Source organism: Saimiri boliviensis, chromosome 11, assembly GCF_048565385.1.
Source record: "Saimiri boliviensis isolate mSaiBol1 chromosome 11, mSaiBol1.pri, whole genome shotgun sequence".
NCBI classification, from domain to species: Eukaryota; Metazoa; Chordata; class Mammalia; order Primates; family Cebidae; genus Saimiri; species Saimiri boliviensis.
In genome coordinates, this window is record NC_133459.1 from 22,633,416 (window position 1) to 22,655,186 (window position 21,771).

The window sequence follows — 21,771 nt, forward strand, 5'->3', positions numbered from 1 at the left end:
TCTCAGCTCGGCCTATGTGGCCCTTGGTACATTCTGGCTAATGCTTTGCACTTACAATGTTGCGTTTTCCGTGGATTTTACGTGCCTAGCTCTTTAAGGGAAGGGATTGTGTCTTCCTCAGCTTTGAGGCCCCCAGCCCTATCCTGGGAACATTTGCTGAAGTGCAGAGAAAAGCAGAGGGCTTGCAGCAGGTAAAGGAGTGCAGGCATCTGAGCCCACCTGACGGTTTCATCCTCATCCAGGGCTGGTCCCTCTGTGCCGAGGTGGGGCTGGCAAATCACAAAGGTCAGGCCGGATCAAACCCACAGAGCATTGTGACCAGGGCTTTTATGAGCCTCACTGCTCAGTTATAAAAGCCACCCTGGCCCTGCCCCGTGGAAAGAAAACATCTATCAAAGCCTCTGAGTTGGCCACAACTGGATTAAGTGTGTTTGCAGCTTCCAACGTGAGCTGTTTGCAAATCACCCAGGAATAATGAACGTCTTAGAGGACTCAGCAGGCCACTTGGGGAAGGCATCCGAGACCCTCCGGACACTCCCAGGCACACATTCACTCTGCCTCAGGGATTCCCAGGGTTGGGAGGGATAAAGGGCCAATTTTTCTCATCATTAAAGGGCAGCTGGTTGCCTCTGGGGTGGAATGCAGTATCTGTTTAACAGGGTAGCGGGTGACAGATTACAGCCGCTTGGGAAGAAGCATCCCATATCTAATTGAAAATCCCAGGGGAAGTTAAGGTGGGTCCAATCTAATTACCAAAATTGGAGTGTGGCCAACAGGGCTTGATTTTTTCAGCTCTGGCAGTGACAAGACAGCGTGCCTGTGCAAATCCAGTGGCTTACAACTCCAGGATGCAGATCAAGGGTTAGAAAGACAGCCCGAGCATTACGCCTCCGCTGGGGAGTGTGTCGGAAGGCATCGCCTAGGAGGAGCTATTTTGATCTCCAAAACCCTCACCCTGACTCACCCGAAGTCACTGAGTCGCCACTGGGACAGATATCGAAGACCTCAAGAAGTGAAACCTTGGCTGACACTTCCCTTTGCTTCTGAAGGCACCCTGGAAGCTGAGAAATCCTCTTAGCTTTTGAGTCAGCAAGGTGGCCATGGCCACGGAACACCTGATGGCGTGACCTTTAGCTAAGGAGCCAGAAACGCCAGTGCTCACCGCCAGCCAGCCCCTCACACAGCATCCGCCCTACAGGGCCACACTAGAAACCCTAGGACGACACAGAGGACCCACTCACCTGTTTGATAAAAGTACAGGTTACCCTATGAGTTATGTGAGTTATCGCCTTTTATCCTTGCAACCACATGATGAGATGTTCTTATCCCAGTTCACCAAGGATGACTCTGAATTCACTGGGAGTTAAGTGACCTTCCTTCCCCCAGGCCCACAGTGCTGGTGAGCGGGGAAAGTGGAGTTTCCACGGGGCCTGTGCTAACCCACTGCCCATGCAGCCTCCATGGCCTCCCCGGGAGATGTGGTCAGCTGTTCCCTGCCCTAACAGCCGCCTCCTGAGCTTTGATCATATCCACCCATCCTCACACGGCTGGGCTTTACATTTTTTGGCCAGTAACATGGGACTAAAACCTCCAGGGAGAATTCACATCTGCACTGATTCTTCCTGCACTCTGAAGAAAGCAGATCCAGAAGAACATTTCTGTAGCCATAACTCTGCCCAAGAATGAGGAGCCCATCAACTCCAACCCAAGGCAGATGAGGGCAGGTCTCCTGCTGCGTGGCTCATGTGTGTTCCCAAATGAGAAAAGTGGCAGTGAGTCACCGCTGCTCCATGTAGCCATGGAGAGCTAAAGAGGATTAGGTCTGATGTGGACACAGTCCTAAGGGAAACTGCATGCAGATGGCGTCACTCTCAGGGGCCTACCGATCTCAGGACCCCCGTGGCTCCTGTCCCTCTCTTCCCTCCAGGGACACAGGAGGAAACAGAATTGGAATTTGAGAAACTGGATTTTGGATATTTCCTCCAGAAATCCAGAAAATTTTCAGGTGGGGAAGGGCATTTCCAGTAGAGGGAACAGCAGGAGCAAAGTGTGGAATAGGGAAAGCTGTAGCTGCTGTGGCGGGAACTGGGACACAGGAGACAGAGGCTGAGCACCTAGACTGCCTTCAACCCCCATCCACCCGTGATTCCCAGATTCTTCACTTGCTTCTGATACTCAGCTGTCTTTTCTTTTCATGACATCATTTTCTTTGTCATTCACCAGGAACAGATGGTTGCTTTTTTTTTTTTTTTTTTAGAATACTCCAAAGCCCACCAGTCTTATCTTCTTGCTTTCCAAATAAAATTATAGATTTCTTACCTTTATCTTTTCCATATTAATGTTAAAGTACATAATCTGGACCTCCTCTGTGGGTCCAGGCTGGCTCCGCTTTCATTGCCCCCTGTGTGCCCTCCTGAGTGTCACGGTGAGCAAACCTGGGATTCTAATGTGTCAGAAAGGCAGATACCCTTCTTTTCACTTGTAGAGAAATGAAGACCCAGAGAGGTGCCTAGAGCAGCCCCAGACCACAGAGCCAGCTACACAAATGTCCTATTGTAGAGCCTGGGCACCATTCACTCATCAGGGTAAACCCAAGTTTAGAAGACATCAGGTTAATAGGTTCCTTTACTGCAGACCTTCTCAGAGCCTTTAATATGCCTGTGAGGATGGACTGCAATGTTCTCAGGGGCAGAGGATTGCTATGCAGTGCTTCCCAGGCTTGTTAACCAAAGACCTTTTATTTATGAAGCACTGGCAGAGAGCCAGCAAGCCCTGGATGCGCCAGACCTGCAGCACCCAGTGGGAAGAGGGCCCCTTGGGATTGCATAGTCACACACCCCTGAGGCCACCTAACCCAGCATTTTGCTGCATGCTTCTCCACAGCTTTGAGGCTGTTCCCAGATGAGGCTGGCTGGAGGGGTGGTGTGCTGTTCACCTGAGCCTCCAGCACAGAACCAGAACTCTGTAGAGCCTTCTGACTGACAAATGCAAATGCCATAAAATAAGAATGATTTCGAACCACCTGTTCAAACTTGAGCAAAAGCCAGAAGATACTTCACCAGATAAAGCAGTTAAAAACTGAGTGGCCTCCACTCTCACGCTAATTCACCGTTTTCCTTGAAGAAGCTTCCAAATTTGGGCTTGGAGCTTGAGCTACCATGCCAATGCAATAACCACAGCTATCATTATAAGGGTAATAGCTATTTTCTTTTTCTTTTTTTCTTTTTGTTTGAGACCAAGTCTCATTCTGTCACCCAGGCTGCACTGCAGTGGCGTGATCTTGGCTCATGGCAACCTCCACCTCCCGGGTTCAAGCAATTCTCCTGCTTCAGCCTCCCAAGTATCTGGGACTACAGGTATGTGCCACCACGCCCAGCTAATTTTTGTATTTTTAGTAGAGAGGGGTTTTGCCATGCTGGCCAGGCTGGTCTCGAACTCCTAACCTCAAGTGGTCCATCTGCTTGGCCTCCCAAAGTGCTGGGATTACAGGCATGAGTCACTGCACCCAGCCAGAAATAGCTATTTTCAAACACTTTCTCATCGAATCTTTATGGAATCCCTACAAGATAAGATTCTTATCTCTACTTAATAACATGAAACTGAGGCTCAGAGAGAAGTCTCTGGAAGGTACAGAGCTGGGTTTCATACTCTGGTCGGCCAACCCCAACACCTGTCCTCTTGACAACTCTTTCCCTGGCAGAGTAAGTGAACGGTTGCTTGTGGAGGCGCCACACGCAAGCCTGGAGGTGGGAGGTCTTTGGAGAGACTTTCCAGAGAAAGAGCTGTTCTGGAGACTGGCCTGTCCCAGCCCCTAGCCCTACAGCCTGTTTAAGGCCAGCCTGCAGAGCCCTAGAACCGGAAGGCAGAAGGGACTCCTCTGGTGGATTCCAGCTGAGGTCTCAATCCCCTCTCTAGATCTTAAGTTTGACTTGGCAGATTCACAACTCTCACCTCTAACTGCGGTCCCCTTGCCCTAGGCTGATAATCAGACTACGCCGAATGTTGTCAGCCTCTCTGGGTTGCCTGGACTTCTGACCCACTGTGGCCATGGCTCCCACTGCCTGCCTGATCTCTCTGGAGGGGCCCAGGTAGATATATGGTTGGTGCCACCTGGTCAGCCCTCCCAGTGGTCAGCCCTGCCTGAAGGGGATACCTAAGAGTGAGAGCTGAGAAGGTAACAGCGGGACTAACCCTAACTGCAGTTAGCTCTAGAAGTTCTAGAATCATTCGAGAAATAAAGAAGCCTTGTGAATATTTAAGGCTCTTAGGTGAGGGTAATATCAAATGTACAGGATACTAAACAGGGTAACACAAATCCCTGAATTTACTTTTAAAAATCTGTGTTCATATTGAGTCACCAGCTGCAATGCCAATTCCAAACATACATTTTATTTACTTTTTTTTTTGAGACAGGGTCTCACTCTGTCACCCAGGCTGGAGTGCAGTGGCACCATCTTGGCTCACCACAACCTCCACCTCCTGGGTTCAAGTGATTCTCCTGCCTCAGCCTCCCGAGTAGCTGGGATTACAGGCAGGCACCACCATGCCTGGTTAATTTTCGTATTTTTAGTAGAGGTGGGGTTTCTCCATGTTGGTCAGACTGGTCTCAAACACCTGATCTCAAGCGATTCTCCCACCTCGGCCTCTCAAAGTGCTGGGATTACAGGCGCAAGCCACTGCGCCCAGTCAGACATGTATTTTCATACCCCTATGAGGCAGGAATTATTCCCACTTTACAGATGAGGACATGGAGGCTCAGAGAGTTTAGAACTGTGCCCAAGGTCACACAGTATAAAAACAGCAGAGCTGAATTACAAATCCAGCAGGTATGACCAACTCAAAAGTCTGGGCTTAAACTTCCATCAGTATAAAACTACGAAAGCTTGATTGCTTCTGAATGTCCTGCCACTGCAGCGAAGATTGTATGTTATAAAAATAGAACAATGTCAGCATCAGGGGAAGCCAGCCTCATGGGGGATGAGGAAAGACTTAGACAGCCCTGGGCCAATGAATTCCCTGTGGCTCCTGGACTTGGCTGTGTGGACTTAGGCAAATCTCCCACCAAATCTGAAGTCTAGCTTGCTCCTCTACGGGGTAAGAATAACAATTCCTGCAAAAGGATTATAGTGATAATGGAATACCATTTTACGTTTCTGGCACACAGCGGTTGCTCAATAAATATCAGGCATTCGACAGGTATTTGTTGAGCACCATTATGTGTGACTAAGGGCCACTGAGGTCTGCCACACAGTGACACCCCTTCCTCTTCCCGGTGTTGGGCTCCTTCCCCACAACCACTTTCAAGAGAAAGATCAGAACGATTGGAACTCACGGGAAAAGAGTCTTTTTTGGAACTTTTGTGCCATCACTGGGGTTGTAATAACCGGGTCCCGGGCCTGTTGACGTCACTTTTAATCCACGGTTGGTTTTTGATTTAAAACAAGACATTATCATATTTGGCGACTGCTTCACAAGGGATTCGTTGATGTCATAATGCCCTAAGGAGAAAGAAATGTTATGACATGATAAGGAGCTCTTCTCAAGGAAGTGAAGAGCGGTACCTTACTCCTAAGAACGCACTCGATGGCTGCAAGGTGGCGTCACTCTAGGATGGCCAGATGGAAGGCTGCCTGAGACGGCCGAAGACAATCCTCACCATGCGGAGAGCAGGCGGCACAGGAACCACACACTTCGCTGACTTAGCTCTTGCGCTAGCCTGGCAAGATGAGTATCACTGCTTTCATTCTAAACACGAGGAAACTGAGACTCAGAGATATTAAATAATTTGCCAAATTATATTAAATAATTTGTCATCTAACCAGGGACGCAGACAAATCTCTCTACCTTGCTGAAGCCCAGTTTTCCTTCTCCATAAAGTAAGAATAATAATTCTACTGACAACAGAGTTGTCGTGATAGTTGAATAATATTTTAAGTTCCTAGTACATAGTGGTTGCTTTGCAAATATCATGCAATCAACAAGGATCTTTTTTTTTTTTTTTTTTTTTTTTTTTTTTTTTTGAGATAGGATCTTGCTCTGTTATCTTATCCTCTTATCCAGGCTGGGATGCAGTGGCACAAGCACAGCTCACTGCAGCCTTGACCTGCTGGGCTCAGTGATCCTCCCATCTCAGCCTCCCAAGTAGCTGAGACTACAGGTATAGACCACCACGTCCTACAAATTAATTTTTTCTTTTTTTTGTAGAAATGAGGTCTCATTATTTTAACTAGGCTGGTCTTGAACTCATGAGCTCAAGCAATCCTCCCACCTCAGCCTCCCAAAGTGCTAGGACTACAGGTGTGAGCCGTCATGCCCAGCTAACATGTATGTATTGAGCACCAATATATAGAGACTGGTCTGCTTGTCTCCAAAGCCCACACTTCCCCACCATGCCACAATGCCTTGTCTTGAGAAACTGTGACAGAATAAAATGAATTTGTGTTCAAAGCTTTAAGGAAGAAGAGAATGACCAAAACTGAGGTGAGGAGGAAGCGGTCTCACCCCTAAGTTGTCAGGAGCTCTGTGAATAGATGTTCTTCACTCTATTCATATTTGCAATCAATTCAAAACAACCTCACTTTCCAATAAAACAATACTGTTTCCTTAGTTTATGGTACTATCATATAATAATATACTGTATATCTATTTAATACAATGTTCCGAAAGGATTTTTATTAACCTGAAAAGATGTTCCCAGTATCGGCCAGGCATGGTGGCTCAAGCCTATAATCCCAGCACTTTGGTAGGGCGAGGTGGGTGGATCACTTGAGGTCAGGAGTTTGAGACCAGCCTAGCCAACGTGGTGAAACCTTGTTTCTATTAAAAATACAAAAATTAGCTGGATGTGGTGGCATATGCCTGTAATCCCAGCTACTTGGGAGGCTGAGGCAGGAGAATCACTTGAACCCAGGGGACGGGGGCGGAGGTTGCAGTGAGCCGAGATCATGCCACTGCACTCTGGCCTGGGCAACCGAGCAAGACTCCATCTCCAAAAACAAAAACAAAAAGAAATCCCGCTGTGAGACACTGGGCCCATCACCTGCTTTCCTGTCACCTTTGTGAAGTAGGGATAAAATAAGAATAGCTCACACTTTCTGAGCACCTGATTTCGCGCCAAGTACCTGCTCCTTGGGGCTTTGGAGGATTCAATGAGGTCATGAATGTAAGGCCCCTGGCACCCATGGGGAGCTTAACAGACGCTAGTACCCACCATTCCCCTCCTGTTCCGTGTTATAAGGGGCTGGGAGCTTTTCAGGATCCCTCCCAGGAGGGAACAGGCACATATGGCGGACTGTGGAGGTGCCCGTATCTCAGGGCTCACTGACAGGGACTCTGGCCAAACCCCAGGGATGCCGGCTTTGTTCTTCTGTACAAATAGACAAGGCGGGGTTTTGCCCACGGATGATGCAAGGCAGGGGAGCTTGAACTGGGGCTGAGCCTCCTAATTAGTGCTGGTTTTGTTATTCAGTTTCAGATTGATCTTTTTAACTTTAATCTGGATTTGCTGAAATCTGACATACACTACAATTTTATCCACACCCCTCTGCAAGAGGCGTGATTGCAGAAGCAACCTTCCCTGCTGCTCTTCCTGATTCTGGGGCCCAAAAGCTTCTGGGACAGCTCTGGTGCCCAAGGCTCCTGGGGGTGGGGCGTGGTCTGTGGGGCCTATTTGGGATAATCTAACATAATGAGTACTCCAGGACTGGAGGTCAGAGGGCACAGGAGAATCACAACAGCTTTCCCCAAGCCCAGCAGGGGAAACACTTGCAGGAAAGCTCTTGCATACTCCTGAATCTTGGGGGTTCCAGAAGGGGCAATTAAATGAGGGGGGAAATGGGCTCCTTAGTGAGACCTCTGGGCTTGTGCCTGCCATTTACTGGCTGTGTGACACTGGGCAAGTCATTTCAACTCTCTGAGCTTCCATTTCCTCATCTGAAAAACAAGGATAAGTGAAAACCTATGGCAACGGACCTGCAAGACTGTGTGGAGACCACCCGACGTGGTGGGGGGGGGTGCTCTGGAAACAGACCTGCCCCCTCTGTTTTATGACTAGATGATGAGGTCACCCCTAGCGCAGGAGAAAAGGAATGTGGCGGCCGAGTGCTGAAGGAATAGGATGTATGGTCATACCCTGTATCTCCCGCCCCTCCCTGGTGGCCTCTGATGGCACCTGGGCTATAGGAATGTGTACACCTGTGAGGGGGAGAAGCCACTTCTCCACTTGGCTGCCCAGAGCAGGTAGGCCAGGTCACAAAAGGGGAGGCCAGGAAGCTGCGTCGGAGGCGCATTTCCAGCGCCAGGCGTTGTGCTCCTGGTGGGGAGGGCTGGCCGTCTTCTCACGACTCCGGTCTGTTCAGTACCTGCCTCCTACTCCTCCCCACCCAAAGACTAAATCCTTCCAAAGACTCCCTGTGAAGAAGTAGGTCCCCTGCAAATCAAATCTGGGACATTAACCCTCGGGTCAAGGCCAGCGCAAAGCAGCTGCTTACCTGGGGCAGGCCCTTTACCAGCAAAGGCGAGAGATCCTCTTTGGGTTTTTGACATAAACCCGGCTCGGGCACAGACGTTGTTTCTCTGCTTGCAGCAAGAGACGGAGGCCTAGAGGGAGAAAACCCGCCCAGTGCGCTCAGTGCCTTTCCTTTCTTTGTCTTTGTCATCGTGCCTGGACAAGTGGCAAATCTAGATTAAAAAAATCAAACGGAAACCTGTCCTTCTTAGCAAATGAACAGATATGAGCTGTAAAGGTCACACTGACTGTGGCTTCGCCGTCATCCCAGCTCAAGTGGTCTATGAGTTCGTGATCCCCAGAAAATGCTGGTCACTCAACAAGAAACAGAACACACAGCTAGCTGCAGGCCAGCTTCCGGGCTCCCTTCTGCTGAGGACAGGCTGTGTGGCCCTGCATCCGTTCTGTAACCTCTCTGAAACTGAGTTTTCTCATCTGTAAAATGGATTGGAGAGTCAGCTCCTCTTGCTATGGAGTCCCGCCAGGGAGTCGGGGTGGTCCAACAGAGATTACCTCTAGGAAAGTGCTTTTTTCTTTTTAAAGTGTGTAATGCTATGCGTGCAAATTATCTTCATTATTTTTGCTTCCTTTTTTTTTTTTTTTTTTTTTTTTGAGACAGAGTCTTGCTGTGTTGCCCAGGGTGGAATGCAGTGGTGCCATCTCAGCTCACTGCAACCTCTGCCTCCCAGGCTCAAGCAATCCTCCCACCTCAGCCTCCAGCGTAGCAGGGACTACAGGCACACGCCACCACACCTGGCTAATTTTTTTGCATTTTTTGTAGAGATGGGGTTTCACTGTGTTTCTCAGGCTGATCTCGAACTCCTAGGCTCAAATGATCTGCCCACCTTGGCCTCCCAAAGTGTGGGGATTACAGGCGTGAGCCACTGCACCCGGTTTTCTACTATTTTCACTGTTTTCAGGACATGTACCCCTACCAATTCCCATCCTCATTCCTAGGTGCATTGCTCACTGTTCAAACAGCGCTTCTATAAATGCAGCATTTGGGGCACACAACAAAATTGTATCATTTCAGACTGTGATCAGATTTGCAAGCACTCCCTTGTCTCAACTTTTCTGAACTGACCAGAAATTAAGAATTCTGGTCAACTCACAAAATACAGAGTTTGCAATGTGTCCAGAACTCCAAAAATAATAGGAAAAAAAAAAAAAAAAAAAACCCTGAGATCATTCATCTGTTACACATGCATCATAAATATTTTAAATGTCAATGTGCAGTCAGTCCCCTGTACTCATTGGCGAACAGAGGCAATACAAATTAAACCTGCGATTGCTGGGGATATTTACTGAATGAGTGAAACTATTTGCTAGCGCCAAGATGGTGTGATTGGCTGTGATACTCCTTTGTCAAAAAAAAAAAAAATGTTTCTTGAGAAATGCAGATGGCATTTTGATTTTGTGTTGACAAAGGTGGAGGAATTCAGCTTTTCTCAGGGCCTTAATGGCTAGACGGCATGCAGAGAGGGCAAACAAACAGACCAGATGGGACAGGTTAATTACTGGACACGGGAGGGGGGTGTGGAGAGGAGCCAGGTTGCCAGAGAGAAGGTAATAACACAGTACCGAGGAAGAGGACTCAAATACACAAGCGAGGGATCGGGGCAGCAAAGGCAGAGAAAGGCTTTGGCAGACTTCAAAGCAGTGTGGCTAACAGGATTACCGCATTTCTACTCCCCACCACTTGACTCAACCATTGTTCTCCTGGCCTGAAAAAAAGCCACCTGTAGACAAAACAGTACTTCAGCTTTATTTTTCGCCCAGACAGAAAAGCAACTGAAAAGGGGGCATTTTTGTATACACTGAGTGTGTGTCACTGGAAGATTTCCCCATGAGGCCAGGAAAATAGTCAGCAGGTTAAAAAAGACGGAAGCAGATTTATTGTATTGCCATGGAAAGAAATCTAAGAAGCAAATGCATGTGTACTGTGTATATATAGCATAACGCTCATATTGGTGGAGGGACAGAGCAGAAGAGAATAGGAAAGAAATTGCACCTGGTTTTTGTTTGGTTTGGTTGTTTTTTTTTTTTTTGACATGGAGTCTCACTCTGCCACCCAGGCTGGAGTCAGTGGCACGATGTTGGCTCACTGCAACCTCCACTTCCCAGCTTCAAGCAATTCTCCTGCTTCAGCCTCCCCAGTAGCCAGGGTTACAGGCATGTGCCACCACACCTGGCCAATTTTTGTATTTTTAGTAGAGGTGGGGTTTCGCCATATTGGCCAGGCTGGTCTCGAACTCCTGACCTCAGGCGATCTGTCCACCTTGGCCTCCCAAAGTGCTGGGATTACAGGTGTGAGCCACTGTGCCTGGCCTGCACTTGGTTTTTTTTTTTTTTTTTGAGACGGAGTTTCGCTGTTGTTACCCAGGCTGGAGTGCAATGGCACAATCTCGGCTCACTGCAACCTCCGCCTCCCAGGTTCAGGCAATTCTCCTGCCTCAGCCTCTGAGTAGCTGGGATTACAGGCACGTGCCACCATGCCCAGCTAATTTTTTTTGGATTTTTTAGTAGAGCCGGAGTTTCACCATGTTGACCAGGATGGTCTCGATCTCTTGACCTTGTGATCCACCCGTCTCGGCCTCTCAAAGTGCTGGGATTACAGGCTTGAGCCACCGTGCCCGGCCATGGCCTGCACTTGGTTTTTGATGCAGTGGTTTGCTTTGGGAAGTAGAATTATAATGGACTTCCACGTTCTAATTCATGGGTTTCTGTAGGGCTTGAATACATTTTATGATGAGCGTGTATTATTTTCAGGGTCATATTAAGACAATAATGAACAAAAACCATACACCTAAATGTATCTATTGGCAGAAGGACACAATTCTGACTTGGGAATTGGTCATTTCTAGATTAACAGCTGTATACTACTGGGAAGTTCTTCCTTTGATGTGATAAACATTGATTGGATGCTTACTGCATCCCAGGACCCATGCTGGTCATTGGAGACAGGAAGCAGGGTGAAGGAGCAGACACTGAGTTGGGGAGAATCACATAGGAAACACTGACTGTCACATCCTTCAGGTACAACCGGGAGGCTGCAGAGAGAGGCAGCCACATGGACAGTCAGTGCCAGTGTCTGTCACCCAAGCAGGCTGGTTCCCACTTGGGACTGGCAAAAGGGCAATGGCTAAGACCCTTCTGATCACTTTCTGGGACCACACCTTGTCCTCTCTCCTGTTAGCACAGTAGTCTCCTCACTGGTTTTCCAGATCCCACTCTTCAACCCACACTGCAGTCCATTCACCACACGGCAGCCGGAAGGAGCTTTTTTCTTTTTGAGACGGAGTCTTGCCCTGTCACCCAGGCTGGAGGCAGTGGCGTGATTCTGGCTCATTGCAACCTCTGCCTCCCAGGTTCAAGCGATTCTCCTGCCTCAGTCTCCCAAGTAGCTGGGACTGCAGGTGCGTGACACCATGCCTGGCTAATTTTTTTTTTGTATTTTTAGTAGAGACAGGCTTTCACCTTGTTAGCCAGATGGTCTCCATCTCCTGACCTTGTGATCCACCGCCTCAACCTCCCAAAGTGCAGGGATTACCAGTGTGAGCCACCGCACCCAGCTGGAAGGAGCTTTTTAAAAAATACATCAGCCGGGCGCGGTGGCTCACGCCTGTAATCCCAGCACTTTGGGAGGCCGAGGCGGGTGGATCACGAGGTCGAGAGATCGAGACCATCCTGGTCAACATGGTGAAACCCCGTCTCTACTAAAAATACAAAACAAAACAAAACAAAACAAAACAAAAAAACTAGCTGGGCGTGGTGGCGCGTGCCTGTAATCCCAGCTACTCAGGAGGCTGAGGCAGGAGAATTGCCTGAACCCAGGAGGCGGAGGTTGCGGTGAGCCGAGATCGAGCCATTGCACTCCAGCCTGGGTAGCAAGAGCAAAACTCTGTCTCAAAAAACAAACAAACAAACAAACAAACAAACAAACAAACAAACAAACCAAACATCAGATCACACCACCCCACACCTCCAACCCACGAGGGGTTGGAGAGAACCCAGAGAACAAAATGTGAACTCCCTCCTGGGATCTTCAGGGCCCTGCATGAACTGGCCACTGCCTGTCTGGCACCCCCTTCTCCCCTCTCCCCCTAGCTCATGCTACACTAGCCATTCAACCTTCCTGTAGGTCCTTGTGGGCTGAGCTCCTTGCTGTCCCAGGACCTTTGCACATGCTGTTTCTCCAACCCTGGCTCCTCCTCAATCCTTGGGTCTCAGCCTTGGAGCCTCCTCTGACCGTCAAGTCCAAAGTATGTGGTATTGCCCACCTCCATATCCCCACATATTCTCTCTCAGGCTCCAGCTGTCCCTCAAAGTTGACCACGGTTTGAAATTATTTTGTTTGTGTACCTGTTCTTTTCTAAATTCCTCGCTGGAACCTAAGCTGTATCATCAGCCTGGCACAGAGGCGCAACAGGATCCACAGAGGGAAGCCTGTCAGGGCTGGCACGAGGTGACTTTGCGTATTCCCACCCCAGCCATCTGCCAGTGCCTGCTGATGTGCAAATGATGCCTTCAAACTGGGGAACTTGGGCAAGTCCCTTCACCTCTCTGAGCCTCAGCCTTCTTTTCCGTGAATTGGGAACAAGATAATCCACTTCATGGATTCACTTGTGAGTATTAAATATGATTAATACATAACTCTTAGACCAGCACTTAGTACATGAGAAGTACTCCCTCCTCCTCCTTCTCCTCCTCATCATCATTTTCAGGCTCTGATTATGCCAAGGGAAGGCTGCCCAATATAGTAGCCACAGGCTGCATGTGGCTATTGGGCCTGGAAACATGGCTGGCCCCAATTAAGATGTGCTGGAAGAATAAAACACATGCTGGATTTTAAAGACCGAGTACAAGGAAAATAATCTTCCTCAAACAGAAAATTAATAATTTTGATATTGATTAGTGTTGAAATGATAATATTTTGGATCTGTTGGTAAAAGGCATTACTCAAATGAATTTCATTGGTTCCTTTTTCTTTTTAGATGTGGCTACTGGAAAATCTTCAATGACTTCTGTGGCTCCCATTTTACTTCTAGTGGACAGTGCTAGCCTAGTAGGCACTTAGAGAGTACTTTGGACACATATATAATTGCTTAACTCCATCGTAGAAGGTGGACAGGATCTTTGTAGTCAGAAAAATAATTATTATTCATGAATATTATGCAGGAAAAAAGGAAATGGTATAATAAATGTATACAATCAAAATAGTTTAAAAAATGGCATAGTAACATTACTACCTTAAGTACAATTTGTATCTTAGGTACTTTAGAGTACTTTCACATTCCTTGCCTTATGATCACCCTATAGGGCGAGTAAAATTGATTCTATTTTACAGTGGGGGCTGTGACTTACTTACTTATCTCTTATTTAAGGTAAGTAAATATCTTAATTTGCTAACCAAGATGGCTCTACCAAGCTCCATGTATTCTGCGGTCCTTGGGTGACTGCTGCTGTCCTGGGCATGCAGCATAGATGATATCTCATTTAATATTTGCATTAACACTATGAGGTGAACATACATCCCCATTTTAAAGATCAAGAAACTAAGTCCTGGAAAGGTTAAAGGACTTGCCCAAGGCCACACAGTTAGACAGTGGCAGAGACAAGAGCTACACCAAACATCCTGAATCCATCTCTTAACCGTACACGCCATTCTGCCTCGGTGAATACAAAGTGATCATAGCTGGCACGGCAGGGCACGGCTGTTAAAACACCTATTTACTGATATGAAAGAAGTTTCTTTTCCCTAGAACAGAAAAAGTAAATCACTAGTGGCTGCAGATAAGTGGTAACTGATCCACCCATTGTTACAGATGAGAAAACTATGTCCCAGGAAGGCTACAGGACGAGACCAATTAGAGTATGTGTTTCTCAGGGCAGTGGTCTCTCCACAGATTCATAATGGCCTCCATGTTGCCCACCTTGCTCTCTGGGGTTTACAAATTCCCTGTAAGAGTCTTGTATAGCCGGCTGGGCGCGGTGGCTCATGCCTGTTATCCCAGCACTTTGGGAGGCCAAGGCGGGTGGATCACAAGCTCAGGAGTGCAAGACCAGCCTGCTCAACATCGTGAAACCCCGTCTCTACTAAAAATACAAAAATAAGACGGGCGTGGTAGCGAGCGCTTGCAATCCCAGCTACTTGGGAGACAGAGGCAGAAGAATCGCTTGAACCCAGGAGGCAGAGGTTGCAGTGAGCCACTGCACTCTCAAAAAAAAGGTTGTGGTGAGCCGAGATCACGCCATTGCACTCAAGCCTGGGTAACAAGAGTGAAACTCCGTCTCAAAAAAACAAAACAAAACAATACAATACAAAACAAAACAAGAGTCTTGTACAGCCTTAGGCACCCATTGGATCGTCAACAAACTAACTGGCTTGACAACTGCACTAAAATGTGATGTCCCCAAGATCCCCCCTTCCTTTGAGTTTAGTGAACCATTCATTTGATCTATAGTTAGCAAGCACATGCAGAGCTCTTACATTGTAATGGTTTGGTGCAGGAGTTTCAAATTTGAGAACTTTCCTAAAGCTTGGCAACTGGAACATGCTGGAACACGAATTACTGAAGTCTCTCTTGGAAATAAAATCTGATGGGATAGTGTATGCGTTCGCTGCAGGATATTTAGAAATGTTGGTGTCCAACCGGGCGCGCTGTGAAGAGACAACCAAAAGAATCAGTATTGTCACATCATCCTGTGGCTCTGAAGGACAGATGCCAAAAAGATGGCGGCCAGCACAAGGTTTAAATGCATTTTATAAAAGGCGAATTTCTGGCAGGTAACAACGATAAACTGACCTCAGGCTTTGAGGATCCGTCCTGGAAAAATGCAAGTTCAGACCTGTACTCGCTTCTGTAAACTAACTCAAATTATTCATCTTCTGTTTGGGACTTGGCAAAAATGATTTTGCCATAAATGCATTTCCACCCAATCTTGTTCCAGGCCACTTACCCTTGACTCATCAGCTGTTGGGTGATTTATGTGATAGGAAGCTTCAGACGCTCTTCTCGGCCTAGGCTTTTCTTCTGAGTAAAATCTCACATCTTGTTTCTAAGGTTAAAAGATCTGAACTGCCTAAGCAATGAGTTTGCTTCAAACAGAGCTCCAGGGGGCTTGCTGTCCACCCATGCCTCCTGCCCTCCACCAAATTACTGTTTTCATCAAATCTGCCAGGATTTTCACTGTTTAACAAAACCAACCCCACTCCTTTCAGGAAGCCACGATAAATTAGCTTCAGTTAAAAAACAAACAGAATCAATGTTTGTCAAAAGAACAGGGACAAAAGTCACAGAAACTCGGTGATAACATCACTTTCCCCTAAGATAGCATGGCAAGTGCTGGAGTCTGATAAAACAAAAAATTTCCCACTATTTAATGGTTAAAACCTTGAGAACGTTGCCCTGGATTTTCTCACTTGATAGGAATCAGTAACTACACAAACACAGAAAGTGGCTGAGCCCAAAGGAAGGCAGTAGGGGCCCCCACTACTTCACTCTATGCTTGGTGGTGACGGTTCTCAGCGTCTGGTTTATGGACCACCGCTGGCATGTGGGTGGGTGTAGCAACAGAAGCAGGGGTGTTCTTGTCCAGAGCCTAACCTGGGTTCAAGTCCCAGCTCGACCTCAACCTCTTCAGTATGGGGAGTTAACTCCAAAGCTGGTCTGTTCCTTGAATTCCAATAAGAAATGGCTACATGCAGTGCGTCAGGATTTGCTGATGCTCCTAGAAGTAAGGTCACCGCAGCCTTGAACGCATGCTTCACCTTTTTCATTCTGGCTAAGAGTTAACCAGTACCTTTGGGGGATTTTTGTGTTTAATCCTCATGACAACCCTGAGCAGTAGATCTTATGATTATCTGCACTTTACAGATGAGGAGGCTGGACTTCCTCCACTAATTCAGGCAGAGGATCAGCATTCCTACCCAAGTAGTCGGCCTCCACCACATGACATGGATCACACGGCTCATTCTAAAGAGGAATGGGTCGAGTGGTGATAACAAGCACATTCTAGCACGGACTCTTGGTTTAGAACACTTACAACTTACATTTTGAAAATGAAAAACTCTTCTTCCCAAAAAAGTCCCAGTAGAGGCAATGTTCTATAAAGCATCGAAATAGAATTAGTCTCAGAGTGTGGCTACAGTGACATCACTCACCAACACTACACACCCCTTGGTTTTCTGCCAGGCCTGTGGCCTCCAATCTGGCCATAAGCTGGCATTTATGAGCCTGTTCCAGCACCCACCAATTTTTCTAGAGCCACTCCTGCTGGCATGCAAATACAGAGAAGCCATCAAAGTCTCCACCCTCCTACCTCATGTACTTCTCCTAGTCAGTGCTGTGGAAGATTCTGGAGCAAAGATTCGGAATATACTAATAAAGCTCTATATCATTTGGACTTAGAGAGATGACAGGTCTCTCAAAAGGTTGGGTGTGGTTGTCTCAACAGTCATGAGGAGGTTTCTAAAACGTATAGACCCACAGAGTTTTCTGGTCAGCCTTATCCATAATCACATCCCTACTCGTCATTCCGATTTTTCTCTGATGAGAGCTACTTTTAATTCCCTCCAAGTCTTGGGATCTAGAAGTGGAGGAGGGGCTGAAGATGAAAGTTACTGAAAGAGGCAGTGGGGTGGGAGGATATGAAATTCTCATCCAGTTCATCCAGGAAGGTGGTAAGAGGCAGGGATCTCCTGATAAAGCTCTATCAGGCACCCACTCAGGTATAGGACCTTCAGTGCTTATACTTGAGTGTAACATAACTGTAAATACAAATCCCATATTTGTCAAAGGGAGGAGAAGAGGAAGCCTGAGCAATTCAAAGTCTACCTTCTTTGGGGTTTGGTTCTGAATTTTTTAAAGGCCTGGAAGGCATGGCTAGGTTCTACAACACTCAGATCTTTCCTGGGGCGCCTTCTCCTCCAGAGGGTCCGGCTTTTCATTTGGAAAGTTACTGCGTGCAAAACCCAGTAGAGAACCGATTGCGTGCTCTGATTCAGTCTCTTTTTTGGCACCAAGAAGGAATGGGCAGTGCCATTATTTAGCAAAGAAGTTCTCGGGGAGAAAACCTAGGTGTTGCAGGAAGTATTGTTTGTGACTCAGGTGGTAACAATCATAATATTTAGCATGTTTATAGTGCTTTGCTGTTTCAAAGAGTATTTCACTCATTGCAACGTTAATTTGCCCAGTGCCTCCAGGGAGCCTCCACTTTCATGAGGCAACTGGGACACAGAAGGGTGACGTGCTTGAGGTCACGTCAAGAATCCACAGCTGAGTCAGGATCAGGTCTTAAGTCTTGTCTTCTAAGCCAGGACTTCATGAGACGGCACTTCTTTTGAGTTTCTGTCCTAGCAGAGCTGGTGGTAGAAGAATAGGTAGAGGCATGGCTGTTGTGTGAACCTACCGAGGCCATACACAGACTCAGCTTCTTCAGTAATGGGGCGTTCACTCCAAAGCTGGTCTGTTCCTTGAATATCCATCTCTGCCAAATCCGAATTCCAATAAGACGTGGCTACATTCAGTGTGTCTTAAATGGTCCTTTCGTGTGGTTAAAAAAAAAATCAGGCTGGCACAGTGGCTCACACCTATTATCCCAGCACTTTGGGAGGCCCAGGCAGGCAGATCACGGGGTCAGGGGTTTGAGACCAGCCTGGCCAACATGGTGAAACCCCACCTCTACTAAAAATACAAAAATTAGCTGACTATGGTGGCACCCACCTGTAGTTCCAGCTACTTGGGAGGCTGAGGCAGGAGAATTGCTTGAACCCAGGAGGCGCAGGTTGCAGTGAGTCTAGACTGTGCCATTGCACTCTAGTCTGGGCAGCAGAGCAAGACTCCATCTCAAAATTAATAAATAAATAAAAGTTCCAATGTCAGGCATTATAATATATCTGTGCAAGAAATTATTACAACTTTTTAAAAGAGGTAAGATAGCATATGTTTGTTAATTTAATGTTAGAGTCTGGGCTTGCTTTCTTTTTCACCTGTTTTTGAGACAGTCTCCCTCTATCAGGAGTGTGATAGTGCAATCATAGTTCACTGCAGCCTCAACCTCTTGGGCTCAAGTGGTCCTCCCACCTCAGCCTCCCGAGTAGCTGGGACTATAGGCACACATCACCACTCCTGGCTAATTTTTAAATTATTTTGTAGAGATGGGGTCTCACTATGTTGCCGAGGCTGGTCTTGAACTCCTGGGCTTAAGTGATCCTCCTGCATTGGCCTCCCAAAGTGCTAGCATTATAAGCATGAGCCACCGTGCCTGTCCACTTCTCGCTTTTCTTCGTCAGGTAGCCTTACCCTCGTTCGTATCTTTCCCTTTGCTGTATCTATTTTTCTTGACCATTGATAAATATTTTTAAGAAGAAGCCTATCTTTGCCCAACTCCGGTCAGGGTCATTGGCAATTCATATAGCTACTTGATTGTTACAGTCCTCAACAAAAATAAAGTCCCATCTCTTACAAAGAGAAGGAATGGGGGTGGGGCCAGTACATTTCAGGCCCACTGCTGTCTTTCTTTTTAGTCCTATCAGACTTCTCAATACTTTGACAACCCAATTAGATTAAGCATTGTAAAAATCCTGTTACAATAAGATGTGTAAGAGTAACAATTTCCTGATATGCCTAAAAATCTCAGGAAAATACTTGCTTAGTCCACTCGGTGATGACAAAATTGGTTTGGTAGGATCAAGTTCTGAATATTCCTCTGGCTTCTCTTCCCACCCTGGCAATGGGTGAAGCTGGGCAAAAGTTACTTAGAGACACAGGGTCCAATTTACCTGCATGAAATTTGAGGAGGCAGTGACTCTCCTAATTAGAACCATGGGCCTTTGGAGAGAAAGGACCAGATGTCCAATATACAATTACTCAATGAATGAAGGAAATTACGGACCAGTTCATGCTTTACTCAAGAGAAGTGGCTCTCACCGTCGAGGGAAACGTGCATGTTCCTTTCTTGGACAACGAGACACTGTTGGACACGGGCGACTGGTGAATGACATTGTAGGACCCAGGACCTGGGATATCGTTCTGAAAGGGAAGAGAAGGTGGCATCATCAGGACACTTCAGTTCCACTGTGCTTTCCCACAGGCGCTACCATCACTTGGCGAGTGACAGCCTGGCTCCACCATTTCCTGACTTGCCCGCTCAGTTACCAAGGGGTGGGGCTGGAATTCCAATCCAGACTAGGACTCCCAAAGCCCTTGCTCTTTCTACTATGCCATGATGAATTCTAAAAGAACATGGTTGTTATTTCACGTCATTAATGAAATGGGCATAAAATGGGACACTGGACGCGGCTGAGGAGCAAGTCAGTGTGCAGCGATTGGGTTAGCCGAACCAACGCAAGGGAAGGGTGAGTGACTGCACGTTCACCCCACCCCACCTGACTCAGCTTCCTCCTTGGCCTTTCAGATGAGAAACCAGGGAGTGTTTCTGTTTATAAAGCAAAACGAAACAAAAACAGCCTTCATCCCAAACAAGGCCATTTCTAACTCAGACAAAAAGAGGCAAGCTCCTGAGGCTCAAATGCTGCGTGGTGCAGGCATGTGAGAGAGGAATAAACAAGAGGTCGATTCCAAGTTCATTTCTGCTGCAGCAGCTCATTGGGCTTTCATCGCATTTCCCATGCTGGTTACTGGGGGAAGTAAATGCTGGCAGAAGCTGGCCGAGCACCCGGTATGAGATGCTAAGGATGCTCCCCTGTCGCAAGATGTTCCTGGGTGCCTGCTTGGTGCCAGAAGTTTTTCAAAGTCTTTCTCATTTTCACCATTGGCCAGTGAGGGAGGGATTATTGTCCCCATTTGATAGACGGAGACACTGAGGGCACATGGAGATGAATTTGCCCACGTCCCACTGCTGTAAGTGGCGGTACCTGACTTCAGTGCCAAGTGCACGGTGTGTGCCATCTCGTTTACTCCTCACACAAGCCTTTTACGGTGAGGTATTGTCAGGGCCACTTGAAGGCAAGTGAGGCCCTGAGACACTGGGCCATAGCTAGTAAGTGGCAAACCCCGGAGCTGGGCCTAGACAGCACGGCTCCAGACCTTGCTCTCTCTAATCTCTGCCACTCAGGCCTGGCCTGTCTCCACTGTCCTCCTGCCTTCCTTAGGGTGGAAAGCTCAAGGCACCCTCAGTGCTTTCCAGGACTTTCCAGTCTGGCCGGGCAGTATGTAAGTACGGTTTTATAGAAGGGATCGGGTTGAAGTGCTAGTCACAGGTTCTTCTGTGCTGACTTTTAAATTCAGTGAGTCCTCTCACCCTTGCCCCATGGCAGGTGGGGACAGCGGAGCTGATTCCTGCTTTAGGTGAAAATGATCCTGGTAGACGGAAGCAGAACTGACTGTCATGGAGGGTGAGGCAGGCAGCAGGAGGCGCTGCAGAGCCGGGTTCTCCAGCACCCCAGGCCGAGAGCTCGGGAGAACCCTGGTGTTGTGGATGCCGATGCGAAGGGCCGTGGGGAGACAAGGAAGAGACTTTTCCAGGCAGCCGTTTCGGGGAAAGCATCAATTTACTGAGAGCTCATTGTGTGCCATGCACTTTCCTGAGGACTTTACATGCACTATTAGTTCGCTTAGTCTCCATCTGAAAGAAGTTGGTGACAAAAGAGATAAGGCCCACATAACCAGTAAAGTCAGAGCCAGAACGGAGGCGCTCTGACCAGAGTCTGCTCTTAACCACGAAACCAAACTAACTCTCAAATGAGATTGTACAGGATTAAAAAACAAAAACCCGGTCGGGAGCAGTGGCTCACGCCTGTAATCCCAGCACTTTGAGAGGCCGAGGCGGGCAGATCATGAGGTCAGAAATCGAGACCATCCTGGCTGATATGGTGAAACCCTGTCTCTACTAAAAATACACAAAATTAGCTGGGCATGGTGGCACCCGCCTGTAGCCCCAGCAACTTGGGAGGCTGAGGCAAGAGAATTTGTTGAACCCGGGAGGCAGAGGTTGCAGTGAGCCAAGATCGTGCCACTGCTCTCCAGCCTGGGCAACAGAGCAAGACTTCGTCTTAAAACAAACAAACAAACAAACAAACAAACAAACCCACTGGCTTATGAATCAGAATTTCGTCTCAGTGCTGCTACAAGCTAAGTGATTCTTGAGCAAGTCATCTCTCTGGGCTTCCTTATTTGTAAGTCCAAGGTGCTGGGCCTGGCGGTGCTTTTGAGCTTCCAGAGTCCCTGCATCTAGGAAAGCTGACACAGGAAGTGTCACCGTGACTTTTCTAAGTTTAAATAGTAGATAGTGAAGACACACAC

At 47.5% G+C, this 21,771-nt stretch overlaps 1 protein-coding gene across 2 annotated transcripts in view; it reads right to left on the reverse strand.

Annotated features, from left to right (window-relative positions):
- Positions 1-21,771, reverse strand: part of STPG1 (sperm tail PG-rich repeat containing 1) — a 58,881-nt gene that overhangs the window by 7,705 nt on the left and 29,405 nt on the right. For both annotated transcript variants that reach the window (XM_010345439.3, XM_003934855.4), the window contains 4 exons: positions 19,438-19,539; positions 14,997-15,167; positions 8,490-8,598; positions 5,333-5,498 (listed from right to left, as the gene is read on the reverse strand). In XM_010345439.3, the coding sequence (XP_010343741.1) occupies positions 5,333-5,498; positions 8,490-8,598; positions 14,997-15,167; positions 19,438-19,539 (548 nt within the window). The remainder of the gene's footprint in view (positions 1-5,332; positions 5,499-8,489; positions 8,599-14,996; positions 15,168-19,437; positions 19,540-21,771) is intronic.